Source organism: Gopherus flavomarginatus, chromosome 2, assembly GCF_025201925.1.
Source record: "Gopherus flavomarginatus isolate rGopFla2 chromosome 2, rGopFla2.mat.asm, whole genome shotgun sequence".
NCBI lineage: Eukaryota > Metazoa > Chordata > Testudines > Testudinidae > Gopherus > Gopherus flavomarginatus.
The window spans coordinates 243,425,257-243,447,064 of NC_066618.1; the positions used below are offsets into that span (position 1 = coordinate 243,425,257).

Here is a 21,808-nt window from a genome sequence, read left to right on the forward strand (position 1 = left end):
ATAGCTATGTCCCCAAGCCATCTCCATTTTTTTTTGCATGGAGCAGAGATGCCGCTCGGACGTAGTTTCTGGTGGCAGGGAGTGGGCTAACGTGGGGGGGGATAGGAAAGGCCCTTTAGTGGCTGAGAGTCCCTTGTCCTTCAGGCTCAACGGATTGTGTGCGCTGCTGACGGGGGGCCATTATGCTCCCCGTTGTAGCAATGTGTGCGTTTCAGTGGTTTGGTCTCTCTTTGTCCATCTTTCCCCGGCGTCATAGAGCTCAGTTTATGGAGTAGTGTGAGGGAACGGTTCCATTTCTTTCCGTTTTGGGCTTTTGTCTATCCCATTGGTAGAGCTGGGATTTCTTTGGGCAACCGTGACTGCACATAGTATGTAAAAGGCTTCTGGCGGAGAACTGCTACAAGCCCGATCTGGCGGACTTTCTGGCAAGGAGCTGCCGGGCTATGCGTAGATAATCCGAAGCTTTGCTATCCTTGGCCTAGGCGGGCAGGGAGGCAACTCGTCCCCTTTCCTTTGCAGTTTTTGCTCTTCTTGTTGTCATGAGCAGAGGCGTTAGGTGTGTGTGGGAGGGCAAAGCCTGGGCGTGTCTGTGTTTCTGTGATGGACTCTGGAAAGGTGCACTTGGTTGAAAGGCAAGAAAGGGGAGCAGCGTTCTTTGCTATGCCAGGTGTCCTTGTTGAGCAGAGGTCCTTTCCGAGGGGGTGTGCAAGCATAAAGGTAGTTTGTTTTGTGGTGTGAAGCGATTGCTGGATGGGGTTTGCGCTGAGTTGAAAGTGTGTGGCGGAGGGGGTGGGTCTCCTGGTGTGGGCATGGGGGATTAGCTCAAATGGTAGAGCGCTCGCTTAGCATGCGAGAGGTAGTGGGATCGATGCCCACATTCTCCAGGCTGTTGCTCTTTCTCCTCCTTTCATCCCCACCCACCTGCACCATTTATGTCTGCGCGGAAAGGAGCGTTGTGGTCCGCTCTTGGCTTTGCGGTAAGCCTTTTGTCCTGAGGGAGCAAAAGGGGCAACATCTCGTTCAGGAGTGTGTGTGTGTGTGAGTTCTTTTCTGTTGCCAGTCGCTTTGTGTTTCTTTTTCCTGAGGTAGGCGTGGGAGGCCGAGTCGGGTGTGAAAGGGTACGAGTGGGAATGTGTCAATTATTGACAAAGGGGAAGGGGACTGGACTGTGAAAATGTTGTGGTTTAAAAGGCCCTGTTGAAGCCAGGCAGGAGGCCCTGATCATGTTTTCCATTGCACCACCGTCCCTATTCTGAGTGGGAATCAGGGCTGGGGTCCCAACATTGTGCTGCGCGTGCTTGAGACAATCCCGGGTCCCTTGCGGGTCAGCGGGAGGATGCGGCGTCTCGGCTAGCAGGCAGGGCTAGCGTCGCGCCCCCGGCGTTCCGTTCTTACCTTGCGGCCTTGTCTTCGTGCCATGCCTGTAAGGGAGCCTTTGAGCGGTAGCTGTGTGCGGGCTTCCCGGTGGGTGAATTGAGGGTAATCTAGGTGGCTGCCCAGCCCCCGGGGCAGCCATGAGGACGAAGGGCTAGGTTTGTGTCGCTTATTCCTTTCAAGGGCTGGGCAGAGGCAAGCCTATAATTATGCGTTAGTGCCAGTGGCAGTTCTGCCTGACACCTTGAGTGACTTGTGTGCCCTTGTTTCTATCTTCCTTTGATGGCTCAGCTGGTAGAGCGGATCCATGTAGGCTTCGTTCCCCTGGGAATCTTTAGGTTGCTGGTTCAATGCTAGCTGGAAGGATTGGGCTTTTGTTTCCTCGGTTACACGCTCTTCTTTAGAGCGCCCACTCTGGCCACTGCCATGTAACTCATAGATTCTAGGGTGAGAAGGGACCAATGTGATCATCCAGTCTGACTCCCTGCACAAAGCAGGCCATGGAACCCTACCCATCCACTTCTATAACAAACCTCTAACCTATATCTGAGTTACTGATGTCTTCACATTGTGTTTTGAAGACCTCAAGCTGCAGAGAATCCACCAGGAAGTGACCCATGCTACAGGGGAAGGCAAAGACCTCCAGGGCCTCTGCCAGTCTGCCCTGGAGGAAAATTCCCTCCTGACCCCAAATATGGTGGTTAGCTAAACCCTGAGCATGTGGGCAAGACTCACCAGCCAGCACTCAAAAAGAATTCTCTGCAGTAACTCTGATCCCATCCCATCCAACATCTCATCACCGAGCACTGGGCATACTAATCTGCCGATAATCAAAGATCATTTGCCAAAATTAGGCACTCCCATCATACCATCCCTTCATAAATTTATCAAGCTTAGTCTTAAATCCAGATATGTCTTTTGCCCCCACTAGTCCCCTTGGAAGGCTGTTCCAGAACTTCACTCCTCTATTGGTTAGGAACCTTCGTCTAATTTCAAGTCTAAACTTCCTAGTGTCCGGTTTATACCCATTCGTTCTTGTATCTACATTGGTACTAAGCTTAAATAATTCCTCTCCCTCCCTAATATTAATCCCTCTGATATATTTATAAAGAGCAAGCATATCCCCCTCAGCCTTCTTTTGGCTAGACTAAACAAGCCAAGCTCTTTGAGTCTCCTTTCATATGACAGGTTTTCCATTCCTCGGATCATTCTAGTAGCCTGTCTCTGAACCTGTTCCAGTTTGAATTCTTCCTTCTTAAACATGGGAGACTAGAACTGCACACAGTACTCCAGGTGGGGTCTCACCAGCACCTTATATATATATATATTTCTTTGCTGGAAATACCTCGCCTGATGCATCCTAAAACCGCATTAGCTTTTTTAACGGTCATATCACATTGGCAGCTCATAGTCATCCTGTGATCTACCAATACCCCAAGGTCCTTCTCCTCCTCTGTTGCTTCCAACTGATGTGTCCCCAATCTATATCTAAAATTCTTATTATGAATCCCTAAGTGCATGACCTTGCACTTTTCACTATTAAATTTCATCCTATTACTATTACTTCAGTTTACAAGGTCATCCAGATCTTCCTGTATGATATTCCTGGTCCTTTTCTGTGTTAGTAATACCCCCCAGCTTCGTGTCATCCACAAACTTTATTAGCACATTCCTGCTTTTTGTGCCAAGGTCAGTAACAAAAAGGTTAAATAAGATTGGTCCCAAAACTGATCCTTGAGGAACTCCACTAGTAACCTCCTTCCAGCCTGACAGTTCACCCTTCAGTACGACCCGTACTGTACTCCAGTACCTGAGATCCGATCTCATCAGAGATCACTGGGCATACCTACCTGCTGATAATCAAAGATCAATTGCCAAAATTAAATGTCAAAATTAGGCTATCCCATCATACCATCCCTTCCATAAACTTATCAAGCTTAGTCTTAAAGCCAGATATGTCTTTTACCCCTACTACTCCCCTTGGAAGACTGTTCCAGAACTTCACTCCTCTAATCGTTAGAAACCTTCATCTAATTTCAAGTCTAAACTTCCTAGTGTCCAGTTTATACTCATTTGTTCTTGTGTCCTTGTAAGCAGAGTCAGGATGAGCTCTACCCTGACATCTGGTGGTGAATTATGGGGAGTGTGAAAAGAATTTCAGAGAGTTTGGAAAGGAATTTCAGGTATTTGTATTGGCACACCTATCACACCTAGCATAGCCCATGGCAGCCTGGCATGATTATTTGACAGCTCTGGGATCCCCAATTTCTTTGTTATTGGGGCAGGAAGAATAAAGTGTTGTCACCCTGATTATGTGAATGAGGAACTATGAGACTGCTTTACGACAGAGATGTGTCAATCTCAATTAAGTAGCACTTGCTAGACAAGGGACATGGGCGCCAAAACCCATGGAAAGGAGAGAGGTTGGGGACTGGTGTGTGTACCTGATGGTATGGGTCCCTTCTGAGGGCCTAGAACACCAATTGCACATTCTCCTGTCTCCACTGTTGAAGAGTAGAACTAATTTTGATTCCATTAGAAGTCCATCTAGAGGCTGCTGAGCTGAATTCATGTTGGGCCAATGGTGCACCAGCACCGGGGCTCCCCTACTGCAAGCTGAAATCACTAAAAGAGCTAAGCTTATTGAGCTGAGATCACTGAATGCTGTGTTAACTAGTGTGGGAGCCTGAAGATCTATCGCTAAGCGGCTGGCAGAGTGGAGCAGTTTACAGCATGCTGGAGCAGCCCATGGAACAGTGAGCGGAGTGGAGCAGTTTGCGGGGACAACCGGAGAGGCTTACGGGTCGGATGGAGGAGTGGCACAGCTGGTGTAGTGGAGCTGGTCGTGGTGAAGGCTGCAGCAGAACTCCACGGAGAGGCAGAGGAGTTGGCTCTGGCCCACCTAAGGTGCCCCTTAACACCCTGTGTGTGCCCCTCCCCGTTTCCACCCAGGCTGGGGGGATAAAATTCTGCAGATAAACTTTTGAACTCTGGGGTGGCACTGACCAGAGACTTTCGGGTTGTTGGACTTTGGGGTGATTGGACTTAAGACCCTAAGAGGGAAAGTACATTGCCAAACATACTTGGAGATGGGTTTTGCTTATGGTTTGTGTTATAATCCTGTTGGTGGTGTTTCTCCAACATGATGCCGCATTGTTTCCCTCCTTTATTAAAAGGATTTTGCTACACTCAGACTCCGTGCTTGCTAGTGGGGAAGTATTGCCTCCTAGAGGCTCCCGTGGGGGTGGTATGTAATTGTCCCAGGTTACTGGGTGGGGGCTCAAGCCGGTTTTGCATTGTGTTATTGAAACGGAATCCCTGGATACTGAACCCGGCCCTTGTTGCTGCCAACTCAGAGGGGCAGAAGGGTTACATTCACATTGGTACTAAGCTTAAATAATTCCTCTCCCTTCCTAATATTAATCCTTCTGATAAATTTATAAAGAGCAATCATATCCCCTCTCAATCTTCTTTTGGTTAGGCTAAACAAGCCAAGCTCTTTGAGTCTCTTTTCATAAGACAGGTTTTCCGTTCCTTGGATCATCCTAGTAGCCCATCTCTGAACCTGTTCCAGTTTGAATTCTTCCTTCTTAAACATGGGAGACCAGAACTGCACACAGTATTCCAGATGAGGTCTCACCAGTGCCTTATATAACAGTACTAACACCTCCTTATCTTTGCTGGAAATACCTCGCCTGATGCATCCTAAAACTGCATTAGCTTTTTTAACTGCCATATCACATTGGCGGCTCATAGTCATCCTGTGATCAACCAATATTCTGAGGTCCTTCTCCTCCTCTGTTACTTCCAATTGATGTGTCCCCAATTTATAATTAAAATTCTTATTATTAATCCCTAAATGCATGACCTTGCACTTTTCACTATTAAATTTCATCCTATTACTATTACTCCAGTTTACATGGTCATCCAGATCTTCTTGTATGATATCCTGGTCCTTCTCTGTGTTAGCAATACCTCCCAGCTATGTGTCATCCGCAAAATTTATTAGCACATTCCCGCTTTTTGTGCCAAGGTCAGTAATAAAAAGGTTAAATAAGATTGGTCCCAAAACTGATCCCTGAGGAACTCCACTAGTAACCTCCTTCCAGCCTGACAGTTAACCCTTCAGTACGACCCGTTGTAGTCTCCCCTTTAACCAGTTCCTTATCCACCTTTCAATTTTCATATTGATCCCCATCTTTTCCAATTTAACTAATAATTCCCCATGTGGAACCGTGTTAAATGCCTTACTGAAATCAAGGTAAATTAGATCTATTGCATTTCCTTTGTCTAAATAATCTGTTACCTTCTCAAAGAAGGAGATCAGGTTGGTTTGGCATGATCTACCTTTTGTAAAACCATGTTGTAATTTGTCCCAGTTACCATTGACCTCAATGTCCTTAACTACTTTCTCCTTCAAAATTTTTTCCAAGACCTTACATACTACAGATGTCAAACTAACAGGCCTATAGTTACTCAGATTATTTTTTTTCCCCTTTCTTAAAAATAGGAACTATGTTAGCAATTCTCCAGTCGTACGGTACAACCCCTCAGTTTACTGATTCATTAAAAATTCTTGCTAATGGGCCTGCAATTTCATGTGCCAGTTCCTTTAATATTCTTGGATGAAGATTGTCTAGGCCTTCCGATTTTGTCCCATTAAGCTGTTAGAGTTTGGCTTCTACCTCAGATGTGGTAATATCTACCTCCATATCCTCATTCCCATTTGTCATCCTTTCATTATCCCTAAGCTCCTCATTAGCCTTATTAAAGACTGAGGCAAAGTATTTATTTAGATATTGGGCTATGCCTAGGTTATCCTTAACCTCCATTCCATCCTCTGTGTTTAGTGGTCCCACTTCTTTCTTTGTTTTCTTCTTATTTATGTGGCTATAGAACCTTTTACTATTGGTTTTAATTCCCTTTGCAAGGTCCAACTCTACATGGCTTTTAGCCTTTCTCACTTCATTCCTACATGTTCTGACCTCAATAAGATAGCTTTCCTTGCTAATCCTGCCCATCTTCCACTCCTTGTAGGCTTTCTGCTTTTTCTTAATCACCTCTCTGAGATGCTTGCTCATCCAGCTTGGTCTACAACTCTTGCCTATGGTTTTTTTCCCCCCTTTCTTGGGATGCAGGCTTCTGATCGTTTCTGCAGCTTTGACTTGAAGTAATTCCAGGCCTCCTCCGCCTTTAGATCCACAAGTTCTTAAGTCCAATCCACTTCCCTAATTAATTTCCTTAATTATTTAAAGTTAGCCTTTTGAAATCAAAAACCCTAGTCCCAGATCTATTTTTGTTTATCCTTCCATCTAGTTTGAACTGAATTGGCTCATGATCACTCGAACCAAGGTTGTCTCCTACAACCATTTCTTCTATAAGGTCCTCACTACTCACCAAAACCAAATCTAAAATGATATCCCCTCTTGTTGGTTCTTCAACTACTTGGTGAAGAAATCCATCAGCTATCACATCCAGAAAAATCTGACCCTTGTTATTGTTACTAGCACTTGTCCTCCAGACTATATCTGGGAAGTTAAAGTCTCCCATGATCACACAATTCCCATTAGTGTTTACTTCATTAAAAACATTAAAGAGGTCTCTACCCATATCCAGATCAGATGCCGGTGGTCTGTAGCACACCCCAAGCACTATCTCAGGGGAGGCTCTAGTAGCTTTCTTTCCCAGTGTGATTTTTGCTCAGACAGACTCTGTCTTATCCATTCCATCACTTCTTATTTCTTTACAGTTAACCTTATCATTGATATACAATGCTACTCCACCACTCTTGCCTTTATTTCTGTCATTCCTAAACAGCACATAGCCTTCAATACCTGTACTCCAGTCATGACTACTATTCCACCATGTTTCTGTTATCCCTATAATATCCGGGTTCACTGCCTGCACCAGTAGCTCTAGTTCCTCCATTTTGTTACCTATGCTCCTCGCATTAGTGTACAGATATCTTAATTTTTGCCATTTGGCTTCACTGACATTCTTTACCCGGCTAGGCACAGACACTCTACCACCAGCATCCCCTATTAGACTGGTATCTACACTACCCTTCCTTCTTATGTCAATTCTTTTGCCCTCGGCTGTATCCTCTCTTACTTTGTTTTCTTCCCTCTCAATGTTAAATTGTGGCGTGGAGATTACCTGGACATCTCCCAACCATCTCCCCCAAATTCCTAGTTTAAAGCTCTCTTAATCGGTTGGGCAAGCCTCCATCCTAGAAGTCTATTTCCCTCCTTACTCAGGTGAAGTCCATCCCGAGAGAACAGTCTTCTGTCCATGAATGCTTCCCAGTGGCCGTATATCCCAAAGCCCTCCTTATAGCACCACTGCCTGAGCCATCTGTTGATCGTCATAATCTTGTCACACCTTTGTTGCCCTTCTCTAGGAACCGGCAGAATCCCACTGAAGATCACCTGAGCCTCGATTTCCTTAAGCATCTTCCCCAGTCTGGCATAGTCTCCCTTGATACGTTCCAATGAGAATCTAGCTGTATCATTCGTTTTCACATGAAGGACAATCAACGGATTCTTTCCCGCTCCCATTAGGATCCTTTTCAGCCTCAGCTCCACATCCTGTATCATAGCACCCGGCAGACAGCACACCCTTCTGTTCTCCGGATCAGCTCTAGTTACAGACCTGTCTATTCTTCTCAGTAAGGAGTCCCCAATGACGTAGACCTGCCTTTTCCTGGTGATAGTGTGATTCTCCGGTCTATCCCCTGCTCCCACTGGCTGCAAGTCCTTTCGATTCCTATTCACCCTTGCAATCCTCCGCAACCCTTCCCGTATACTCCTAGGGCTCATATTTGGTGTTGTCTCCATTAACTCTTCCCCTCTTCCTGTAGGACTAGCAGCTCTTCTCTTTTTCCTTGTCCTCTCACGTTCAGCGACCACCTGCTGTGCCCCTTCTTCATTTTCCAACTCTGCAAACCTGTTCCTGAGCTCTGTTTCTCCTTCACTGGCCCGTCTTTTCCTCTGCCTGGTTCTCTTAGTCACATGCTTCCACCATCCACTGTCCTCACCCAGCAGTCTCCCCTCAGAGTTCTTTGGTCCTGCTGCCATCTGCAAGTCTGAGCTTATCCCTTCAGCCTCCTCGTGTCTTTGCTCCATCATCTGCTCGAACTCCCTTCAAAACTGAACGAGAATTTCCACCTGCATCTCTGGTCCTCGGATCTTTTCTTCCATCAGCTCCATCAGGTGGCACTTCATGCAGACAAAACTCTTTTCAGGTACCCCCTCCAGGATCATCTACATGCTGCAGCTTCCACATCCAGTCATCCTCATTGTGTCTTTCACTGCTGCCTCTGTATCGGTCATAGCCTTCCCACCTAAAACCTGTTAGTCTAAGAAACACAAAACAAACCCCCAACAGGCACCAGAACACTGGAAGACCACCAACCACTCCCTTCACTAGCCTGTTGCAAAGGATGGTCACCTAGGAGGCAGAAAATGCCTGCTGAACAGGCAGTTGGGGGATTTGAACCAGGATCTCCTACAACCCAGGTGAGTAGCCTAACCACTGAACTAGAGAGAGCAGGATGAAAAAAAAGATCTCTGCCTATAAAGGCGTAAACTGTGGCCTAGGTACTTGGAAGCAGGTATGGTAGATGGAAGTAGTGGCAAGTGGTGCTTTAAATGCAGCAGACTTCTGCAGCAGTTCTTTTCTGTTGTCAGTCTCTTTGTGTTTGTTTTTCCTGAGGTAGGCGTGGGAGGCCGAGTTGGGTGTGAAAGGGTATGAGCGGGTATGTGTCCATTATTGATGAAGGGGAATGGACTGTGAAAATGTTGTGGTTTAAAAGGCCCCGTTGAAGCCAGGCAGGAGGCCCTGATCATGTTTTCCATTGCACCACCGTCCCTATTCTGAGTGGGAATCAGGGCTGGGGTCCCAACATTGTGCTGCGTGTGCTTGAGACAATCTCGGGTCCCTTGCGGGTCAGCGGGAGGATGCGGCGTCCCGGCTAGCAGGCAGGGCTAGCGTCACGCCCCCGGCGTTCCGTTCTTTCCTTGCGGCCTTGTCTTCGTGCCATGCCTGTAAGGGAGCCTTTGAGTGCCAGCTGTGTGCAGGCTTCCCGGTGGGTGAATTGAGGGTAAACTAGGCGGCTGCCCAGCCCCCGGGGCAGCCGTGAGGATGAAGGGCTAGGTGTGTGTCGCTTATTCCTTTCAAGGGCTGGGCAGAGGAAAGCCTATAATTATGCGTTAGTGCCAGTGGCAGTTCTGCCTGACACCTTGAGTGACTTGTGTCCCTTTGCTCCTGTCTTCCTTCAATAGCTCAGCTGACAGAGGGAGTGGTTGTGAGAGCGGCTATGATGGCTCACACAATGTGAGGGAGTGAAGGAAAAAATAAGTGCATAGATTGAGGTGAGGGTATATATTGTATATAGAGCATGTGGTCTTGACACTGAGAATTGAGGAGCTTGAACTTGATGCAGAAGGAAAGAGGAACCAGTGAAGGAATTTGAGGAAGGTGATCTTAGAAGCAACATTTGGAAGCAACTGGGTAGGAGTATATTGGGGGTATGCCAGAGAGCTGAAATGGATGATGACCAAGGCATGTGGCACAAAATAATGTTGAAAAGTCATAAAGAATCAGTAATGTACAAATCTGATTCCCTTGTGCTTAGGTGTATGACCCACACTGGCAAAGAAGGAGGTTTCTGAAGCCAGAAAGTAGTTAGTGCAACTGGAGGGAGGGCCAGGACCAACTGTGTGGTTGAATTAAGGATGAATCCTCACTAAGAGGAATGGGAGTGACTACTAAAGGAAGGCATTTGCTGCATAGAAGAGAAGGCAAGAGGCTCAGGGGAGAGTAGGCTTGGGGATAATTTCCCAAGAAAGGAGCTCTGGTAAAGAGCCAGCAGAGATGCTGGGAAAGGGCAGGAGTGAAGTGATCTTCTGCAGTGAGCCTTGACAAAGGGGCAGCCTAAGGGTTGGGGTTTTGGGAAGGAGAAATGTATAGACAGACAGTTAGTCAGCCTTGGGAGTGGCAGAAAAGGAGCCAGACAGCCACGGAGAAAACTCTTGCATGTGTATCTCTTTACATGAACAGGCAAGAGCTCTGCAGAGCCCAGGGGAAGGACTGAAGAGTCTGCAGATGAATGAGCCCAGGCAGGGACTGGGGAACAGGGCTTAGAGACACGTCAAAGTAGGAAGTAGTCCAGGGAGCCCCAAGAGTCTGAGGGGAGCACACCTCAGCTTCTTGTTATAGAGGGTCCCTGGACTGGAGTCCAGAACAAAGGGAGGACCTGGTTTTCCCCTACCTACCCTTAAGGAAGTTGGTGTGAAAGCCCTTTGATAAGGGGGCAGAGACCATTAAGCCCAAGTCAGGATGATGACATGATGTAAGATCATGGGACTCTGTTACCCTGGAAGGGGTCGGACTGAATGTTACATGGGCTGAGTCATGAAAAGAAGCAGATGGGTGCTGGGCTGGAGTAGCTGTTGGCTGTCCTATTCTTGCACCCTCTGCCTAGACATAAGGGGGAATGCTGGCTGGTGAGTCACTCATATGCCATGACATAATAATTATAGAGCCACCTGGGATTTTCATGGCTGTCACTGGCACTTAAATGCCATTCAGATGGGTACTTTAGAAATACTGAGAGAGGCTATAATTTACACTGTGGGCACTTGGAACTTCATGGGAAGAGTTTGCATAGAACTGACTCTTCTGTGCCAAAAACTCCAGTGTTAGTAAGGGAGCCAGATCCTCAGCTGGTATAATTGGGCAAAACTCCACTGAAGTCAGTGGAGCTGTATCCATTTACACAAGGTGAGAATCTCTGTTACCTGTTAGGAGTATAGGGCCTAGAACTAAATTTAAACAAAAAACATGCTTTTTAAAACCTGAAGCTAACTAAGTGTATTAGTGTCTCCATTTCTAACAAGATAGAGTCAACAGCAATGTAAGGAGGCTAGTGTGCCTGTGTAGTACTGCCCTCTATTGGATCAAACCAGATCTATTATAACTGTGTGTTCTAGGCTTGTGGTTCTCAAAACTAGGGCCACCGCTTGTTCAGGGAAAGCCCCTGGCAGGTTGGGTCGGTTTGTTTACCCGCTACATCCGCAAGTTAGGCTCCCACTGGCTGCAGTTTGCTGCTCCAGGCCAATGGGGGCCGCAGGAAGCAGCATGGGCCGAGGGACGTGCTGGCTTCCCTTCCTGCAGCCCCCATTGACCTGGAGTAGCAAACTGTGACCAGTGGGAGCTGCGATTGGCTGAACCTGCAGACTTGGCAGGTAAACAAACTGGCTCGGTCCGCCAGGGGCTTTCCCTGAACAAGCGGTGGCCCTAGTTTTGAGAACCACAAGCCTAGAACACAGTTATAATAGAACTGGTTTGATCCAATAGAGGGCAGTACTACACAGGCACACTAGCCTCCTTACATTGCTGTTGACTCTGTCTTGTTAGAAATGGAGACACTAATACACTTAGTTAGCTTCAGGTTTTAAAAAGCATTTTTTTTTAATTCAGCCAACTTATTTTCTGCTTCACTGGTAAAAGCAAACAGCAAGAGACTTTTTTTGTGATGTTTAAGGCTGGCCTCATCCAGACATCCTGTCTTTCTTAAAACAACTACTGCAGTACCTTGGTTAAGGAAGTTTACCTTGTTCAGATTCTGTCACATTCTGTTCTGTGTAACCAAATCCACAAACACATAATATTACGCTTTACCAAATATGGGTTATGTTTTTTAAAACTGTACTATTGTCTGTATTATTTAATTTCCAAAAATGTGAATTATAACTTGATATAAAGAGCCACCATAGTAACTAAAGCCAGCAAGCACAGTAAATAAGAAAATTATGAACAAACTGATAGAAATGTCAGATATTTCAGACCTCTTAGCAAGATCCATTTAAATTCCAATAACTTGTCAATGAAACAGTTCCTCTACATCACTGAAACATACAGCCTCAACTTTCTACCTTAGGGTGCATCTTCACTACCTGCCATATCGGCGGGTAGCAATCGATTGCTCGGGGCTCGATATATCACGTCTCATCTAGACGCGATATATCAATCCCTGAACGTGCTTATATCGATTCCTTAACTCCACCAACCCGAACAGAGTTGCGGAATCGACAGGGGGAGCCGCGGACATCGATCCCGCGCCATGAGGATGGTGAGTAATTCGATCTTAGATACTTCGACTTCAGCTACGTTATACATGTAGCTGAAGTTGCGTATCTAAGATCGATTTTCCCCCGTAGTGTAGACCAGCCCTTAGAATGCTTAGGTAGTAATAAAATATTGTAGACTTCAGAAGTAAAAACCATCTGTTAGATACAATAATTTTTCTGGGATCAGAGTTAAGGTTGTGTTTCAGTGTGATTGGAAGGGACTGATGTGTGCATTTGGGTAGACTTGACAGAATTTGGTTTTTCTCATAATTTTGAAGAGAAATCAGTATTTGTGTGTGTGGTGGTGTTTTTTTTGTGTGTGTAAAGTATCACTTTACAGTTTCACAGTTGTGTGAAAGTATGGAGGGTCATGATAATTTAATGACAGCATATGTTAAGCTTTAACTTTTTAAATCTTTGTAACTGTTAAAACACATTGTCAACATCACATGTAAAAAATATGCAAAGTAAATATCCTTAAATTGAACTCTTTAAGTTCTCAAGCAGCATTTTAATTTCACGTTCTGTAAATGTTGATTATTGATGGAAACACTTTTTGTTTTGAGTGTATTGTAAAATTGAAATTTACTGACATTTATCAATTTAAAAAAAAATCTAATGCTTTCAAGCCTAATGATGGGTGGCTGTATGTTGGGAATGAAAGGGAACTGTGATGTTGAGGAGTCTCTGAGTATGTTTGGGGATTATGGTATTTGGGTGGCATGGGATATGAACTGAGGTTTGCAGGGATGTTAGTCACCTTAGCTGGTTCTTTTTGGTGTCATAGTGGTGTGTGGGGTTTTTTTTATTTTTGTTTTTTATTTTTTTAAATTGCATTGACAGGAAAGATACTTGAGCAACATTAACTCTAAAATAATGAAGTTTTTCATATGGGATAAGAAAGCAAATTCTTCTTCATGTACTCTTACTTTCATGTATGAACATGATGTAACAGCATAAACTGATTATTAGAGTGGTTCATAATCTGTCCATGAAAAGTACATGAAGTATGGTAGCAAAGCTGCCCAACAGAGGTAGTGTTGTTTAGTGGCTAGAGCAAGGGCCTTGGAATCAGTTTATAATCTTGGTTTTGCCACAGATTTAGTGTACCTTTTGGCGAGTCTACGTTTCAGTTCACCAGTTAGCTAATGCTAAGTATACTCATTTTACAATCTAATGGACTTGTTATGTGAGACATATAAATCAGTGTCTGCAAAGTGTTTAGAGATTCTCAGGGGGAAGTTCCTCTGTAAATAGAAAGTGTTATTAACAAAATGACAAATCAAACCATCAGGATTTCCTTCAATATAGATCATTTGGGGTCTTTATATTTTTTACTTCTTACTATGGGAATTTAGAAGACCCCTTAAAAAGGGAACAGAGTAAAAGAGAACTTTGGAGCATTTCTTTCCCTTTTTCTGGACTACGGGGATACAAACCTATACTGGGAAATGTACTTTCCAAAAGATCAGCTCCAATTAGCATGTAAATATTTATTTGCTTCAGTGGTAAGTCATGATGATTTGGAGGGATCACTCTGGTTTGTTTACTGTACCACAGTAACTAGTAGAATATTATTCAGTTTGTTTCTCAGTTAAGTGGCAAAAAATTCACTTACATAGAATCTGACTATTTTCAAATGGCAAACTTAGTCCTCATCAAACCCCTGAGTTTCTTTCAAGGGAAACTGAAGGCACACTTATTCAAAAAGAGTCAACAGAATAACAGTAGCATACATAGAAGGACTCTACATCTAAATGGCTGTTTGCTTGCATGATTTATACTGAAGGAAACTTACTTCATGTAGCTGTCATGGTACATGCTGGTCAATCACTATACCCAGGCACTCCCAGTTGTGCTTTCTGAGAGAGGAAAAAATAATTCTGCTAGTTTTATACACTATACATCACTTGCTTATTTAGCCTAAAGCTTCATTCCTTACCATCTGGGAGGCTGCATATGTCTAAGGTCATGTAGGGGAACTCTGTTCCTTATTAATGAAAACTGTGTCTTAAAATAAGCCCAGAGTGAGTGATTCAAGCAAGGCTATAAAATGTTGAAATGGGTATTCATCCTTTTCTTACAGGAAAACCTCTTATAAATAAGCTTTTCATCATGGCATTTTAGACATCAAAGCATAAGCACCCCAATTAAGTCCACACTCTGCTGTATAGGTAAATAGCTGTATCTTCAAATGACGTACATCACCAAGCAACTCGGCACTCTCCAGATTTAATTCTGACTGGCAAGAGCAGGTGGATGCCATGCAGCTTAAACTTGGAAAGATGACCCCAAATGACTATTAACTTACATCTGATGGTTGTAAGATAAGGTAAGGGTTAATTAAGGATCTTCCAGAAGGGACATAAGATGTTCAAGTGAAAGGTAAAGGGAAGAAAGTGCTGACACAGAAACAGGTCAGATGCTTTTTCTAAGGCTAAAAAATTATGTTAAACTCAGTATACAGTGAAGAGCACTCCACTACTCTTAACATGAGAATGTGGGTCTTCATCTCTAATAAATTAAAATAACACTCTATGGCTGATGTGCTAGTGTAAATCTGCATATTGCTTCATCCATGCAGAGCTGGGATAGTGTTAGGTAGTCACAGTATATGAGAGATGGCTTACCCAGTGTCAAACTTGAAATGGAGTGTCTTTCAAACAGCAGGAATTCTATATAAGAAGGATGGGACAAACAATTTAAAATTAGGGCTGTCAAGCAATTAAAAAAATTAATTGTGCTATTAATCGCACTGTTAAACATGATAGAATACCCTTTATTTAAATATTTTTGGGTGTTTCTACATTTTTAAATTGATTACAGTTACAACACAGAATTCAAAGGGTATGGTACTCACTTTATATTTTTGATTATAAATATTTGCACTGTAAAAAAGAAACAAAAGAAATAGTAGTATTTTTCAACTCACCAAATACAAGTACTGAAGTGGAATCTCTTTATCATGAAAGTTGAACCTACAAATGTAGAATTACAAAAATAAACTGCATTCAAAATTAAAACAATGTAAAACTTTAGAGCCTACAAATGTAAACAAACTTGTCTATCTTAGCGATTTGGCTGAACAAGAAGTAGGACTGAGTGGACTTGTAGCCTCCAGTTTTAAACGTTTGTTTTTGAGTGTAGTTATGTAACAAAGAAATACATTCATAAATTGCACTTTCACGATAAAGAGTTGCATTACAGTACTTGTATGAGATGAACTGCAAAATACTGTTTCTTCTTTACAGTGCAAATATTTTTAATAAAATAATGTAAAGTGAGCACTGTACACTTTGTATTCTGTGTTGTAATTGAAATTAATATATTTGAAAATGTAGAAAAACATCCAAAACATTTAATTTTCAATTGACATTCTATTGTTTAGCAGTGTGATTCATCACGATTATTTTTTTTTAAATGATTGGAGTTTTTTTGTTAATCATGTGAGTTAATTGTGATTGACAGCCCTATTTAAGATCTTTATTTCCCTCACCTGTATTATTTCCTGTCTTCACTCTCCATGTGTCAGTAAAAGTGGCAGAGTTCTGTGGCACCTTACAGACTAACAAATGTATTGGAGCATGAGCTTTCGTGGGTGAATACCCACTTCGTCGGATGGATGTGTCAGTAGTCATCCATAGATCTTTCCTTGTACCAGACTCTTACAAGGTCAAATAATGGAACTTTCTTCCCTGCACAACCTTTCATAACTGCCATTCAGAGGAAATGGTGCATTTATCGCCAAGCTCACAGCCCTGAGCTGTCAGTACCCAACTTAAACTGGGCCTGATCAAGCAAGGTGTGGAGCTCCACTCCCATTCACAACACCTATTTGGCAGTGCTCAGCACTTGGAAGAACCAGGCCCTTAGGAACAAGGCCACCCTTAGGCATATGCAGTGGCGTAAGGCACTATGAAATCTGGGGAACCAAATTGCCCCAAATTTCATGGTGCCCTAGGCAGCTGCATGCTGCATACGCGGCAGCACCAGCCCTGGTGACCAGTCCTATCCCTTGGCTGGGCCCCACCTGCAAGGGGCAGGACCATCCCTAGGGGGGTGTGGGGCCCCGGACAGTTCCCTCTGCCCTGCCTCTTACCCTTCCCCCCTGCTTTGCCCCCACCCTGCCCCCATTCCACCTTTTCCCTCAGCAATACTACGCCCACCGGCAGCGGCACAAAACGGAGCAACCTGGCCTCAACCCGCTCTAGTCTGCCAGCTCCCAGCTGCGGTGCTTCACTTCCCGCCACGAGTGACTGCAGGGAAAGGATTGCCCTCTGCACTCACCAGCGGTGGGAAGCAGAGAGATGTGGCCCACTCTGCTTCCCTTGCCCTGGCCCCAGCCATGTCTCTCGGGTTGGGGGAGAAAAGACCTCCCCCAGTGCTCACCAGTGATGGGAAGCGGAGCGCCACGTCTGAGAGCTGGTGGAGTAGAGTGGACTGGGGCTGGGCTGCTCCACTTCCCGCTGCTGCCGGTGGTGGTGGTGGGGAAATCTCTTCCTCCAAGTCTCCTCCCCTGAGCGACATGACTGGGGCTGGGGTGAGGGAAGTGGAGCAGGCTGCTCCCAGCCAGCTGCTAATCCCCTGGGCCACTCTGGGCCTGTGGGCCCCCAAAACAGGCCCCCCACTGCTCCTGCCTCCCAGACCCTGGGGGGGAAGGCCTGGGGCCCCACACAGCCTCCCCCCCAATGAGGGCACTGCATAGGGCACCCAAGTGGCTAGGCATGGCCCTGCTTAGGAACCAATGGTAAGGCTTTGGCCTAAATGTTGGGGTAGAACAGAGAGAGGATTTGTTCCACAATTTATCTAATCTTACTGTCTGTTGAGAGGCTGTAGGTGTCATTCCATTCCAGTCAGTGGGATCGAATCAATATATCTGAGAGGTAAACTCTTAAACCTAGTACTAGTATTTCAAAACCTTTTCAAAGCTTCATCGGTATTCACTGTGGAAAAACCCAGGATAATCTACTTGAGTTTTCTGGTAAACTCATCCCCGTATTTATAACTTGGTGTCAAAATAAAGAAGAAACTATCATCTGGTGGACCAGAGTGCTAAAAGAAAGAAGTAAAAATTAGATTTACACACTTGGAACGGAGGGACTAGCATTTGCTGTAGGTGCTGTGCTATGTAACTGATACTCAATAGTTAGAACGCTTCATTTTCAGGTTTTTTATTTTATTTAATTTTTTCCTGGGAATTTCAGTGTTTATTATCACCACAACAACATCAGTGAAAATCTGTGCAAAAACTATAGATAATTTTTCTGGGTAAATATTGGGGTTTATTTTGGTGGATGGAAAGACAAGGGGAATATATTCAATCGATCGATGAATAGAATTCAAAGCATTAATGTAGTTTTCTGTAGGACTAAAACAGAACTCAAAACACAATGCCACCTCTGAGTTTAAGAAAGCAATATAGCTCTAATCTCCAAATAAAACTTTTCATTTGAACAAACAGTTTACTGTTGTAGACTGTGATGATAAATGGGGGGATGGCGGGAAGCTCCCTTTTATGGACACCCAAGCCAGCTAGTTAGCTATAAAATCCCTGTTAGGAGCTGTTCTCTACTTGCTTTACCTGTAAAGGGTTAAGAAGTACACAGGTAAAAGGAAGGGAGTGGGCACCTGACCAAAAGAGCCAATGGGAAGGCTAGAACTTCTTAAAATTTTGGGGGAAAAGCTTTCCCTTTGTCTGTCTGTTTTCCGGAGAGAAGAGACACACAGCAGCATTGCTATAAGAAGCCTTAAGGGGCAGGTATGGAAAATCATCAGATTATACCTATACCTACTTACTTGAAACCCCAGATATGTAAGTAGATCAGGAAGTGTCTAGAAAGACACAATTAGGTTTATCTCTGTTTATTTCTTATTGGCTTGTGGACTCCTCTGTGCTAACTCCAAATGCTTTTGTTTTGTCTGTAACCCTTAAGCTAGACTTCAAGAAGGTTATTCTTGATGTTTAATTTTTGTAAGTGGGTCTTCTAAAATCTAGCAAAAGCCTAAATTCCAAATGTATTTTTTTTCTTTTTTTAATAAAATTCACCTTTTTTAAGAATAGGATTGGATTTCTGTGTCCCTAAGAAGTTTGTGCCTATGATGTTTAATTAGCTTCCCATTTTAGAGTGTCAGATCTTTAAACCATTATCTGCTAACAGCTCGAAATGTGTACATGGTGGGCCTGAGATTCATCAGTACGTTCAGATGTGCACACACTTCAGAGCTTGTGTCTGTGCGTGTTCTGTTTTTGCCTGTATCTTCTAGACTAATACATAGTCTTACTTCAACAGGCAGCTTTGCATATACACACAGACTAATGTATTATCGTAACACATAGAAAAATACATTGCATGAGACTAAGTTATTTTTTATATATTATACAAAGGAAGGGTGAAAATCAGAAAAAACTGAATACTTTTTGTAAAAATTGATTTTGAACTAAAAACAAAGGGGCTTATCCATAGTGAATTCCTTTCATATTTAGATAATACTGCTTCCTAATGTGTGGAGACTTGAGTTCTGTGTTTTAACTCTTCTGCTGACTTTGTGGTCTTTAAGTCATTTACTGCCCTTTCTGCATTGGTCTTTCAATCTGAAAAAATATTATAGTAGCCCCATCTGTACAGTACTTTGATGAAGACCACTGTTCAGTCCTAAGGAAAAAAGATTGAGGGGGAACCTGACAAGTCTTCAGATAAGTTAAGGGCTGTTATAAAAAGGATGGTGATCGATTGTTCTCCATGTCCGTTGAAGGTAGGTCAAGAAATAATGGCCTTAATCTGCAACAAAGGAGATTTAGGTTAAATATTAGGAAAAACTTGTCTGGGATTCCATATTGGAGGTTTTTAGGAAAAGGTTAGACAAGCACCTCTTAGGGTTGGTCTATAAGTACTTGGCCCTGCCTCCGCACAAGGGGCTGGGTTAGATGATTTCTTGAGGTCCCTTCCAGCCTATGTTTCTATGCTAGAAGTCTCTTGAGTATTCCTGTAGCTGTGCAGGATAATAACTTACATGCTGGTTCAACCTGAAAGAACAGATATTTTGATGGTACATTCTGTTGTCAATGATAATACTCGCAAGAAAAGCGATCTCAGATTTCAAATCCTTTACCAAGGTATTATCCTTATTTTGCAGATGGAGAAACTGAAGCACAGAGGAATTAGTGACTTGTTCAACATCAAACACTGAGTCTGTGGCAGAGCAACACAAACACATACAAGCTACTCCTCTCATCATCTATTCATTTTGTCATTTTAGACTACAAGATCTTGGAGGGAGAAATTGTTTTGCATGTGTTTTTACAGTGGGGCCCTGATCCTGGTGGGTGGGTGGGTGCTATTGTAATAGAAATACTTAACTTCCCCAAAGTTTGTTTGTGCTCAGAACCAGTGTTACTGCTTTGGTAGTTCTGTAGTAATAGGTCTCAGTTGTGAAGTTCAGATCTAAATCTAGATCCAGATTCAGGGGATTTCAACTTGTATGCTGGTTTGGGCCCGTCTCTATTTCCAGCCCAATTCACACACACAAGAAGCTTGGAGAGGCTCTGGATAAACATCTGAACATCTGGGTGTTTGTCGGCATCAAATTGGCACTAACTTTATTAGTATGAACATTTTTGTTACTAGGGTTTACAGCTAATTTGCTGATAGCAGTGATAATGCAAGTTGTGAATTGTTACCCTACCCAGTTAAAAGAACCTTAAGGCAATAGAATGCTGCCTGTGCAAGGGGATTTTGGTGACTCAGTACTAGTCATTCATTAACAGAAACTCAGTGGCATGAGCATTGGAACAATTCCATAGTCAACTACAACGTCAAACAACTTTATTCGCGTAAGCCTTTATTGTAAACTAGACTGGGAAACTTTTTTGTTTTGGTCCATTTGCATTGCTGGTAAATCTTCAAGTTATCGGTTGGCTTGTGACAGCCTGTGAGGGAAAACTCTTCACTTACCCCAGTCAAATCATTTTTGAACATCAATAGTGTTAAATCTTGAACAGTAACTGAGCTGTGAAAGGAGAGGGCTGTGAAAATAATCTGTGTTTTCCATCAGGATTTTGAACAGAATTAATCTTCAGAACTTTGAACCTTTTCAGATAGACGCATGCCCCCTTCTATCAATGTTCTTTAGGTTATTCTTGAAATGCTCTGGATCTGGAATGCAAGGTGGAAAAGGCCATGAGGAATGGGAATAGAGGGAGAGTCTTCATTAGTTCAAACTCAGCCCATTTGGTAGCGACATTGGCAAGGGACTATATTATGAGTCTGAGAAACAACTCTGCCATTGTAAATCTAGAACAGGGGTTGCCAAACTTACTGACCCTCTGAGCCACATACGACAATACGTGGGAGGCACCTGCTGAGGCCTTTCCCCTGCTGAAACCCTGAGCCTTGGAGGCACACTTAGTGGGCTGAAGCCCCAAGACCCTCCTCCTTGCTGGGCAGAAGTCCCTACCCCACTCCCCTGCTGCAAGGCAGAGGTCTCAAGCTCCCCAGCCTGATATGTGGCGAATGGGGAGGGCAATTTTTCCCTCATTGTATTTTGTCTGTTTGCATGCATCTCAGTTTTGTACACTGGCACTGTAAACATTGTGATACATATTAATGGAAGTAAGAGATACCAGGTAAACTGTGCTTTATACCCTTCTTGTCCCTCTCAAGTACACAAGCCTGGCTTCCTTCATCTTTCTCAAAGGTGGAACCTACAGTCCAGCTACTCTGGGGCTGTATCTCTGTGTGGCATTTCCCCCCACCCCCATCTCCCAACTCTGTTAACATGACAGGTCCAGCTGTGCTTGACATCTGAAAGGCCTTTTCCTCTGGGGCCTGTTACTGGAGCTTAATTAAAATGACTCAAACAACATCTTCAGCACAAAGCATTATTTATGTATGCAGGGTCTGAGTGAGCTCTTCCTTGACACCTTGTGATGAATCAAGGTGTGTGTGTGTGGGAGATTTCAGGAACAGATGATATTTGCATAAACACCTACATTGCCTTGGCAAGGCAGCTCCATCATGCTGCACACCTAAGTGATGAATTTTGGTTGGTGTTGGGTTACAAAACATTTTAGTATTCAGTGCAGGAATAATGAAATTTTTTCCTTTTTGTAAGAGCACCAGAACTGTACTTAGTCTGCCATGATTTGGGGAGTCACCCTAAATTGAGCCTCACTGTCTAAGCAGGGGACAAGAGTGCCAAAGCTTAGGGGAGGGAGGGAAGAGAATGACAGGTGGTGTGAGCTCTGCCTAAGGAGTCCTAGATACCATCTGACTTGATCCTCACCTCTCCACTGTTTTAAAGAC

At 43.9% G+C, this 21,808-nt stretch overlaps 1 protein-coding gene and 1 non-coding gene across 2 annotated transcripts in view; both read left to right on the top strand.

Annotated features, from left to right (window-relative positions):
- LY96 (lymphocyte antigen 96) overlaps positions 1-21,348 on the top strand; it is a 91,013-nt gene extending 69,665 nt beyond the window's left edge. The window contains exon 6 of the mRNA XM_050941412.1: positions 19,641-21,348. Coding sequence (XP_050797369.1) covers positions 19,641-19,669 — 29 coding nt within the window. The 3' untranslated portion in view covers positions 19,670-21,348. The remainder of the gene's footprint in view (positions 1-19,640) is intronic.
- Positions 812-884, top strand: TRNAA-AGC (transfer RNA alanine (anticodon AGC)). The gene has a single exon. It is a non-coding gene; the product is annotated as a tRNA-Ala (tRNA).
- Positions 21,349-21,808: the final 460 nt, after the last annotated feature.